The sequence below is a fragment of the Cryptomeria japonica genome, chromosome 3, assembly GCF_030272615.1.
Source record: "Cryptomeria japonica chromosome 3, Sugi_1.0, whole genome shotgun sequence".
Taxonomy (NCBI): Eukaryota; Viridiplantae; Streptophyta; class Pinopsida; order Cupressales; family Cupressaceae; genus Cryptomeria; species Cryptomeria japonica.
The window spans coordinates 625,760,489-625,771,615 of record NC_081407.1 but is presented as its reverse complement, the minus strand read 5'-3'; the positions used below and the strand labels follow the sequence as shown (position 1 = coordinate 625,771,615).

Here is an 11,127-nt window from a genome sequence, read left to right as displayed (position 1 = left end):
TCTCCCCTCTCCTCTCCCTCTCCCACCTCCCCTCTCTCTCTCTCTCTCTCTCTCTCTCTCTCTCTCTCTCTCTCTCTCTCTCTCTTTGTCTGTCTTTGTCTCTGTCTGTCTGTCTGTCTCTCCCTCCCTCTCCCTCTCCCTCCTCCTCCTCCTCTCCCCTCTCCCACCCCCCTCTTCTCTCTCTCTCTCTCTCTCTCTCTCTCTCTCTCTCTCCCCCTCCCTCCCTCCCTCCCTCTCTCCTCTCCCTCTCTCTCTCTCCCTCTCCCTCCATCTCTCTCTCTCTCTCTCTCTCTCTCTCTCTCTCTCTCTCTCTCTCTCTCTCTCTCTCTCCCCCTTCCCTCCCCCCTCTTCTCTTCCTCTCTCCCTCCCTCTACCTCTCCCTTCCCCCCATGTTCTCTCCCTCTCTCCCTCTCTCTCCCTCTCCCCTCTCCTCTCCCTCTCTCCCTCTCTTTCCCTCTCCCCTCTCCTCTCCCTCTCTCCCTCTCCCACCCTCCTCTCTCTCTCTCTCTCTCTCTCTCTCTCTCTCCCTCTCCCTCCCTCCCTCCCTCTACTTCTCCCTTCCCCCCATGTTCTCTCCCTCTCTCCCTCTCTCTCCCTCTCCCCTCTCCTCTCCCTCTCCTCTCCCTCTCTCCCCTCTCTCCCTCTCTCTTCCTCTCCCCTCTCCTCTCCTTCTCTCTCCCTTCCCCCCTCTTCTCTCCCTCTCTCCCTCTCCCTTCCTCCATACCCCTTCCATAACTTTTTTAAGGCTTATTAGCGTGTACGCGGTACTTTTTACTCATAAGTGCGTACACGGTACTTATTACTCATAAGTCGAGAATACCGTTGGGCTTGCCAACATTTTATGGCCTAGCAGCACGTACACAGTTATCAATGTAGCGCGTACGCGGTTTATAGACATAGTTTTAGTTGCCCAAGAGCCCCAACGACCTCAAAAGAAGTTTTTGAGGTCGTTGAAGGCCCCACTAGAACTGTGTCTGCACTTCTATCACTGTTGTATACATAAAAGTAAGTGAATTTTTTGTTTTTTGCATGATTTCAAATGATTGAATTGTTGTTTTTATTAGTTTTTTGTTTTTGCATGGTTTCAAATGATTAAATTGTGATTGTTTAATAGTCCGATTCCAAAAAATAGTGATAAGATGCATACTTATGGTTATTTATTTAGTTTTGAACTTTTCTTTACATATATATGTAATATGATTCTATTTAGGTCAACCGATCTCAACCATGGGAAAGAACAAGCAAGGAACGATGGAACAACAAGAGGCTCAAAAGGAAAGACAAAGGCATCGTATGAAGAAATTGCGTGACATAAGAACAATGGGAGAAGAAGGTATGTCAACCTCAACATCTCAATTCGACTTACCAAACGAATATAATGCACCTAATGCAATTGAAGAAGAAACATTTGATAATTTACCGTTTGAACCTAATGCAATTGAAGAAGAAACATTTGATAATTTACCGTTTGAACCTAATGCAATTGAAGAAGATACCACATTGAATAATCAATTAAATGATGAACATATTACACCTTCTCTACTTGGTGAATTGAATGTACATAATGCACTGATGTTAACACCTCTTAGAATCATTCGTAGGAAACCAAAGTATCTAATTGACATTGATGAGAATATATTGAAGTCAATGCCCAATAAAATGAATGAACGAACTTGTAGGAGAATGGTTAAAAGAATATGGCAAAACAATTTTAAAAACTTAAATCAAACCGCAAGATGTCAATTAATTGTTCAAATGATTAAAAATTTGAATATTAGAGAGACAATGAAAATTCTAGGCCTAAGATCATCTGAAAGTAACAGTGAAAGAACTATTGTCAGAAATCTATTTGATGCATACCAATCTATTGGTTCAAAATCACGTAGTAAAGATTCTAATGCTACTCGACGTGTCATTACATCAACCATAATGAGCAAGAAAATAAAAAAAGATCGTTTGAAAATGCCCATGAGCTGATTTTTACATGTTTAGGGGCATAATTTTGTATATTTAAGTGGCAATGAGCTGATTTGTACATATGTACATGCCAATTTTTGTATATTAAAATGGCGATGAGCTGAATCCACATATTGTAATGCCAAATTTTGTATAAAAGCCCATGAGATTATTTGTAAGACAATTTTTTGTATAATCAAATAGCCAAGAGCTGATTTGAATAATATGTGACAATGTTTTGTGACTATTTTGTGTTTCAATGTTTTGTGACTATGTTTTGAGTATATGTGATGTGTCCCTAGTCAATCATGAGCATTCTTGATTCTTGTATAATCATGGATAATTATTTGAATCATTATCGGGTCATAGGGGTGATAGATTGAGACTAGATACAATTTGAGCAAAAATTATCATTGTTGTCAAAAAAATTGTCAAAAAAGTTGTCAAGCAACTTCTACATTGTGTCGGTAGGGTATGACTCTAGACGTTTTGGTGCTTTGGGATGCATGATAGGGGCATGCCTAGCGTAAACATGCCCACCCGGACGCACTCGTGATGTCAGTTTGTGCACACGAGGAACATACTCAATTCTAGCCAATCTTGCAACTTTTCCTTGCAAGCAACTGACGGTTTTTTGAGCAGGCAAAAAAATGCTACTAATTGAAAATGGCTTTGAGTCGTCGAAAACTAAGATAGAAAATTGTAGAGGAGCCTTAAGCGACCCCATGGGATCAAACAGATTGACCGTATGTGTCGTGGATTGGAAGAAACAGTCTGTCAAATTTTGACAATTTTTTGGACTCAGGGCACTTGAGAGATCTCACCGATAGGGTATGACTCTTGACGTTTTGGTGCTTTGGGATGCATGACAGGGGCATGCCTAGCGTAAAAATGCCCACCCAGACGCGCTCGCGACGTCAGTTTGTGCACACGAGGAACAAAATCAATTCTAGCCAATCTTGCAACTTTCCTTGTAAGCGACTGATGGTTTTTTGAGTAGGCGAAAAAATGCTACTAATTGAAAATGGCTTCGAGTCGTCGAAAACCAAGATAGGCCATTGTAGACGAGCCTCACGCGACCCCACAGGATCAAAAAGATCGACCGTATGTATCATGAATTGGAAGAAATAGTCCGTCAAATTTTGACAATTTTTTGGACTCAGGGCATTTGAGAGATCTCATCGGTAGGGTATGACTCTCGACGTTTTGGTGCTTTGGGATGCACAACAGGGGCATGCCTAGCATAAACATGCCCACCCGGACGTGCTCACGATGTTGATTTGTGCACACGAGGAACATAATCAATTCTAGCCAATCTTGCAACTTTTCCTTGCAAGCAACTGACGGTTTTTTGAGCAGGCGAAAAAATCCTACTAATTGAAAATGGCTTTGATTCGTCAAAAACTGAGATAGGACATTGTAGAGGAGTCTCACGCGACCCCATGGGATCAAACAGATTGACCGTATGAGTCGTAGATTGGAAGAAACAGTCCATCAAATTTTGATAATTTTTTGGACTCAGGGCACTTGAGAGATCTACCGGTAGGGTATGACTCTCGACGTTCTGGTGCTTTGGGATGCACGACAGGGGCATACCTAGCGTAAGCATGCCCACTCGGATGCGCTTGCGACGTCGATTTGTGCACACGAGGAACAAAATCAATTCTAGCCAATTTTGCAACTTTTCCTTGCAAGCAATTGACGGTTTTTTGAGCAGGCGAAAAAATGCTACTAATTGAAAATGGCTATGAGTCGTCAAAAACCGAGATAGGCCATTGTAAACGAGCCTCACGCGACCCCACGAGAACAAACAGATCGACCGTATGTCTCGTGGATTGGAAGAAACAGTCCGTCAAATTTTGACAATTTTTTGGACTCAGGGCACTTGAGAGATCTCACCAGTAGGGTATGACTCTCGATGTTCTGGTGATTTGGGATGCACGACAGGGGCATGCCTAGCGTAAACATGCCCACCCCAGACACACTCGTGATGTCGGTTTGTGCACACGAGGAATAAAATTTGACCATTGCGAGCGTGAGGGTGCTCTCGCACCAAACACATTGTTGTTTAAATTCATATTATCGATTTTTGTTGTTTATATTCATATTGTTAATTACATATGCAAATATTCATTTAAATTTATAAAAGGGAAGCCACCAAATACAACTAATACACAATAATGAACTGAATACAAGGAGTTTTGTACGGTTAATTCAACATTTTAGAAATTTTATCAAATCATATTCCACGATTGCAATGCTTTATATCATATATTTTTGTTTATATTCATATTGTTGATTACATATACAAATATTCATTTAAATTTATAAAAGAACAACCACAAAATACAACAAATACAAAATAATGAACTCATTACACATTTATTGGATCGAATATCGATATTTATATATATAAAAAAGGCATGTCTGCCAAGTCAATACAAGTATTACAAAAATGTGGCATATGCCATGTCCAAATTGATATACAATAAAAATGTAGAATATATCTACATGTATTGGTCATTTTATGACCAAAACTAACACTATATGATCCTAAACTTCTGGTGGATCATCAAAACCAATCCTCTTCGGTGCAATATGTGGCTCTGTAGATGGCTGCAAAACCACAATTCAAAAACCAAGTTAGAATTCTTTTGTAGAAAATAGTTCACAATTGACATCATAACTATGCATTTAACTTTAATTCCTTTGTAATTGAAATGTAGATTACCTCATCGGCTGATCCGAGAGCTAATTTTTTCGCTCTCCTCTCCTTGTCACTCTTAGGAGTTTTCTTGAAGACATACTTAAATGGATCCATGCTATGGCCGTACCGCGAAGGAGTCTATTGTAGATTAAATGTACAATTAATACAATGTACTAACATAAATATATCAAAAACACTTAAAAGCTATAATATAGAGAACAATGACGTACCTGTGCCTCAGATGCTTCTCCAATGGACTGAGGATGGCTCACCATCGATGTAGAAATGGTCGCTATTACCTATACAAAAAATGTACAAAGATTAAATACAATTAATATAATGATAAGTATTGAAGGTTGAAAACAATTAATTTTACATATCAAACAAAAGTGTACCGGATCCTGATATGCTTCTCCAGTGCAAGGAGGAGGATTCACCATTGATGAAATAGGTATGGATATTTGCTGTATGAAAAAAATATAAGATTATAATATATCACAAGTTCACATGTACGCATGCATATAATCATGAAATCAAGAAAATAAAGTAGAGACACATACCTCCACCCTCTCTTGATTCGCGGGCGAATCAGGTGCATTCAACATATCCACAAAGCTCAATGGCCGTTGTACATGTAAAATAGACAAAAAACACTAATCAATCTACAAACCCCAACTAATACTTGATTTCAACATTTTCAAACAATTGTACAACTAAAAATGTGTTCAATTACCTTCTTCACACGTTTTGGCGTCTTCGAGATATTCTTTTTCTTCGGACGAGCCCTAGACGTGGAGGGGGTGCCCTAAAAACAAAAAATTAACATGAGATATTAGTATAGATAATAAATTAAACATAATTTTAAAAATCTAAAATGAAATGACTTGCATATTCCATCAAAACAATACATAAAAAGAGTTGTACAAAATATGATACCGTATAGCCTTGTAGGCCAAAATCGATCACCGATAGCATGATGTCATCAATCTGGGACATTTTGTCCCCTGTCAACACCTACAAACCGGAAATTGGACCAAGCATTAAAGATAGTATATCTTGTATTTTTTTGAATTCAAAGTGTACTATTCTATTTTAACATGTTACAAAATTTATACCTCAGGCATCGAAGTTGCAGCTGTGGTAACTGGGGGAGGTCTATGGGATATCGCTGCTGCATCCTGAAATGCATATTATTTGTCTCAATTTAAATCGATGTATAAATGAAAATTCATTTATGTAATTACAAAATTAAAGTGGCTGATAAATAAAATGTTATGAATTCAAATCAACACACCTGTGTCTGTGGCTCATGGGCAAACACCATGTCCATCAACTCATCTGTTAGCGCGACATCCTCAACCGTGTGAGCCTGAAATCTACAACCGCAAATCGTGCATAGATGATATGAGTATCCATCTGCATTGGCTGCATCATCTATCCCCGAGCATATCCCCAAGCAACTGACACACATATGCTTGATGGGCTCTCTGTCGGCCTCTAACGGCTCATCATCCAATACAATAGGGTGTGCTAATGATGTCCCATGCTGGATGATGGCACCAGTCAATGTTGTGGCCGCCTGAAGAGTCTGTAGCTCCATCGACTCTTTTAGCTCTAATGGGACAGCCTGATGCACCTTGGGTTTGGGTGCTAGGGGGCGACGACTCTCTGCGGCTAATCGCCTACGGGCTCTAGGTCTATCTTGGGTAGAGCCACCACCTCTACCATGAAACTCTCTCATGTCAAAATAATTTGGGCACACATTGAGCACAAACTCACAATATATTTTTCTCAAAAAATATAATGGCACCTCATAATTATTACAAGGTGGATCATCAAAGACCATCCACCACCTTTGCCAAAAAAGATTCTTCATCTGCACATTGGTACACCAATGTATGGGAAACCTCTTTGCATTAGGAGGTAATGACTGACCAGTTTTGGGGTCAACAAAAAGGGCACATATTTGTTGTTTAGAAATATTTTTGTTTTTAACTCCATCATATGATAGCCCATTGGCATATAATTGACGATACCTATCCCTAAAGCTTCCCCATTTGGTAATTTCAGTGGAAACAACTATGGCACCACTAGCTAATGTTTCTAGGCTAGTGGCGAGGGATTGATGATGGTCAAGTTCAGAAGTTTTCAATTTTACAATCAGTCTATTGATTTTGGATGTATTTTGCCCTAACTGATTAATTAATTCTTCCTGTGTTTCGGCTGTGCGGTCAAAAAGAGGAATTGGGGGTTGTTCTTGTGTATTTTCAGGAGGTGCATTTGGTTCTTCTTGTTCTAGATTAGAAGAATCTGGTTTTTGAAACAAAAAATGAAAAAACCTAATCAAAATTAATGAAATTAAATTCAAAATGTAAAACAAATTGCATAAACCAGAAAGAAAGACAAAAAAAAAACAAAAACTAACCTTGATCCATAGCTTGAGGACAAATTTCACACCCCGTTTGCGGTTTAGCTTAAAAAATGGGAAAAAAAGAAAGTAAAAAATGCGCTTTTCGGGTAAATGAGGACCCAGTTTTTTTTTAAAACTTTTTTCATCAAGCACCGCGTACACGGTTTTACTGGGATTATTAGAGCATACACGCTCATTTTCCTATAAGCAGCGTGTACGCGCTTAGTTTCCTAAGCTTAGTGTGTACGCGCTACCTTTTCTAGGCTTGGGAAGAACAAACCTAAGCGCGTACGCGGGAATTTGAAATTTTAAAACCGCGTATGCGCTGCCTGTTTTTCCAAGTTTTTTTTGGGTGGTGTCCACTTTTCTGACCACCATCTTTGTGCACACGCCCATGTTATTATAGGCATCTTGCAAGAAGATCAAAATAACCAAATACATGCTTTATAATCATCATATTGATTGTAGAAAATGTATTTACATATAGGATTTTCGAATAGAAATCTCATATAGTATTCCAAATTTCATAAACGATGAATAAATAAATCACCATACCTTCTATTTGACAAGTGATAAGTATGCCAGAAAACAATTACAACAATTAATAGAATCACTATAAATATATTATTATAGGTATGTTGCAAGAAGATAAAAAACAATTCAACGCATGCATAATAATTAATCAAATTGATAGAAGAAAATGTATTTACATATAACAATATTGATGGAAACCTCACATAATATCTCATACAAATTGTATTCAAAAAGTATTAGTTCTCTAATATCATAATATAAGTCAAACAAAATTGATAAATATTTTTAAAATGCATACAAAGTTTGTGAAACTAAAAGGTATTGAAAGTCAAATACTAAGCAACTATAGTAGTAGCACTTCAGTGTAATGGTGTAAACCCATTACAAATTCTTTGGTTATGAGAATAGTATTATGATCTTTGTTGTGATAGTGATCATCATATACTTCTTTCAACATAGTTGGAAATCTAGCCACTATTGTATATGCCTCATGAGTTTTTCTTGCAACGTCTTCCATTTCCAATATTTTGAGTTCTTCGACATCATCTATCATTAAGGCAATATTTTTGAGGTTAGTATGACACAAGGAGGAGCGTAACAACACATACATGTAAGAATTTGCTTTACCATGATGATATAAAAAATGATGCAAGATTATATTAGGTGCATCTAAGCAACATGGTTGTCAAAAATAAATTTGAAACGTTTCAAATGAAATTTATATTGGATGTGGAGTTAAATTAAAAAAGACATGTTTAAATTTATGTAACATTAATTGTTAATTTAATTATATTTGTTTAATAGATATTGTGATAGCATTTAGTGGTGTATAAAATATTCCCAATGATTTGTGGTGGCAAAAAATAACACAAGTATTAGAGCCATGAAAGCAATTTTGAACAAAAAATATATATACATCAATTAAATCTTCTACAAATTTGGGTCTATTTTATTTAGCCTTGTTCTTGGAAAGTTGTCTACCCTTTTTCATTTTCTCATAATAAATGGTAATATTATTTAAAGCCCTCTAGAGATTTTATGGAAATAAAAAATCTTTTCTTGATTAAATTCATGCAATATTTTCTCATCATTTATAATTATTGAATAGACACTATGAAAGCATATATGATATATAAAATATTAGCAATCATTATAGTGGCAATAAAGAACATAGGTGCCAAATACATTGAAAAAAAGGTCAACAAAAATATATTACATCAATTATCTTCTAAAAGCTTGAGCCTATTTTCCTTAGCCTTGCACTTTGCAAGTTGTCTACCCTTTTTCATTTTCTCATAACAGCCATATGTGAATGGTGGCATTATTCTCAGACCCTCTAGAGATTTTACACGAGATACTGCAACAAATGTTAATCTAGTTCTTTCTCTCGGTCCTATATCGATAGTTGCTTTTGGAAGAGTCAATCCTTGAGATTTATGTATAATCAATGCCCATGCCAATCTCAATGGTAGCTGAAGTGTTATTCCCTTTTGTATTGCTGTTATTGGAACTATATTTGGATGATGATCTTCAAATGGTAATCCTAAATAATTATCAAAGTCAACCATCACATATGTCGGTGGGTCAGGTGGAGCACTTCCTGGCTTGTATACAATTTTTTGAACATATCCCAAAGCTCCATTTACAAGACCTGCTTGTATTCAAAGATTTGAAGTTAGCATGACCCTTGCATTCTTACTGATCAATAACTCTAGATCAAGTTCATCAGTTGAACAATATTCTGCTACATTAACACTTCCTCTTTTGTTGCAAGACTGGGTGCAACATGATGCTTCAATGAATATAACATTTTTTTACTATGACTTTGAAAATTGTCATTTGTGGAGAACAAATGGACAACATTTTCAAACTCAGAATTGCTTCCAACATCTATGTTAGTAGGGGTTCTCATCATTAACAACTTCCAATCATCAATTTGTGGGTTTGCATCCCTTAGATTTGTCAAAAGTTGACGAAATCTTTGTTGTTGGATATTTTCTCCATCTTGTCTGAATATTTTATCCAAAGTAACCATAATTTTGAATTCCTCCCATAGTGGCTTTGCTCGTCTATTACTAGCATATGCTGGTTTGTCATTAACTGGAGGCAATTGGCCCAAATCTCCTACCAAAATCATAGATACACCTAAAAGATAATCCAAAATAATAATTATTTTTCAAAATATATAGTATTGTTATTGAAATATAGTTTTCCTCATTAGTCAAAATCAAAATTTATACCTGCAAAACTTATGTGTGCACTTTGGGGGAATGCTTGTCGGAGATGAGAATCTATGTTTTCCAACACGTTTTGACCAATGAAGCTCATTTCATCAATCAAAATGTACTTGATATGCACCATTTCTTCTTGAAAAGTGGCATGTCTTGTTCCTTCTAGCTGAGTGAAATCTCGTATTGGGATTCACAATTTTGAATGAACTGTAGAGGCCCCTATATTGAATGCCGCAACTCCTGTTGGTGCAAGTAATAGAAGTGGAGAACGAGATGACATTGCAACATTTTCAAGAGCTTGAATAAGGGCACCAATTAAATATGATTTTCCTGTACCTGTTGTTCCCTGAATTATCATGAATAATGGCACTTCATTTTGATTCCTTTGATAGTGTGTAGTTATTATATCAATTGCTTTTTTTGGCTTATCACTAAGGGTAGTGTAGTTGATGCATTGGGGTATATCATCATATATAAGGCATCCATGATCATTCATGCTAGTTATGGAATTGATTGTTGTAGTTGTGTACTCTTCACCTTGATAATCAACAGACCAATCTATATGTCTATCGATGTCTCTTCTCCCCAACATATCTATTTCTGAAAATTGTATATTTTGACCATGACGCAACCTAGATATGATTTCCCATTCATACTCTGTGGTATTTCTGTGAATGACTTCATTCTCTTCAATTTCTGAATCAGTAGTAGCATCATCATTTTCTATAGTTGTTGTTCGTTTGACATGCCAAGGATTGTAATTAATGACTCCCACATTGCTATTATGGAGTCATCATCATAACCAGTATCCCTTTCTATGTCATGAAATGGTTTGTAGAGAAATAAATCTGATAAACATAAGTCAATCCATTTGTTTGACTCACGTGGAGGAAGGGATACAGATTTAAGAAAACTCTAACAATTGCTGCTCTTTCTCATGGTTCCCATTTGTTGTCTTGTCTTCTTCTAGGATTATATATCCATGATCTAGCTATATCAATTAATGTGACACCTTCCATACAAAAATGCCTTGTTTTATATCCATCAATGAAAGATGTTGTATGCTCTTCATTATTTTCTTCACCATTTATAGTTACACGTTTGAACATCTCATGTGAGACATTTAGATTAACAAATCTTCTACTACTCTCTACCAATGGAAGTTCTAACAACATGTGACATGTTTCTTGAGCTCCAATGTCTCTTTCAATAATTGTTTCAGTGAGAAGCCTTCTATATGCTCGAGTAGCTAAATCATTAGGGTCTTCCATATTGGAAAGGCGCATCAA

At 36.9% G+C, this 11,127-nt stretch overlaps 1 protein-coding gene across 1 annotated transcript; it reads right to left on the bottom strand.

Moving 5' to 3' along the window:
* Positions 1-8,824: 8,824 nt before the first annotated feature.
* LOC131874290 (uncharacterized) lies at positions 8,825-9,968 on the bottom strand. Its single transcript, XM_059217584.1, has 3 exons — positions 9,848-9,968; positions 9,426-9,752; positions 8,825-9,258 (listed from the first exon to the last, which is right to left on the bottom strand). Exons 1-3 carry the CDS (start codon positions 9,966-9,968, stop codon positions 8,825-8,827), a joined length of 882 nt encoding a protein of 293 aa, XP_059073567.1.
* Positions 9,969-11,127: the final 1,159 nt, after the last annotated feature.

Bases quoted from the DNA above. Each gene is read 5' to 3' on its own strand.
- LOC131874290 (XM_059217584.1), bottom strand. From the start codon at position 9,968: ATGGTGCATATCAAGTACATTTTGATTGATGAAATGAGCTTCATTGGT. The intron at 9,753-9,847 runs GTATAAATTTTG...ATTATCTTTTAG, and splicing joins TGCACACATAAGTTTTGCAG to GTGTATCTATGATTTTGGTA. The intron at 9,259-9,425 runs GTAAAAAAATGT...GAATACAAGCAG, and splicing joins TGACAATTTTCAAAGTCATA to GTCTTGTAAATGGAGCTTTG.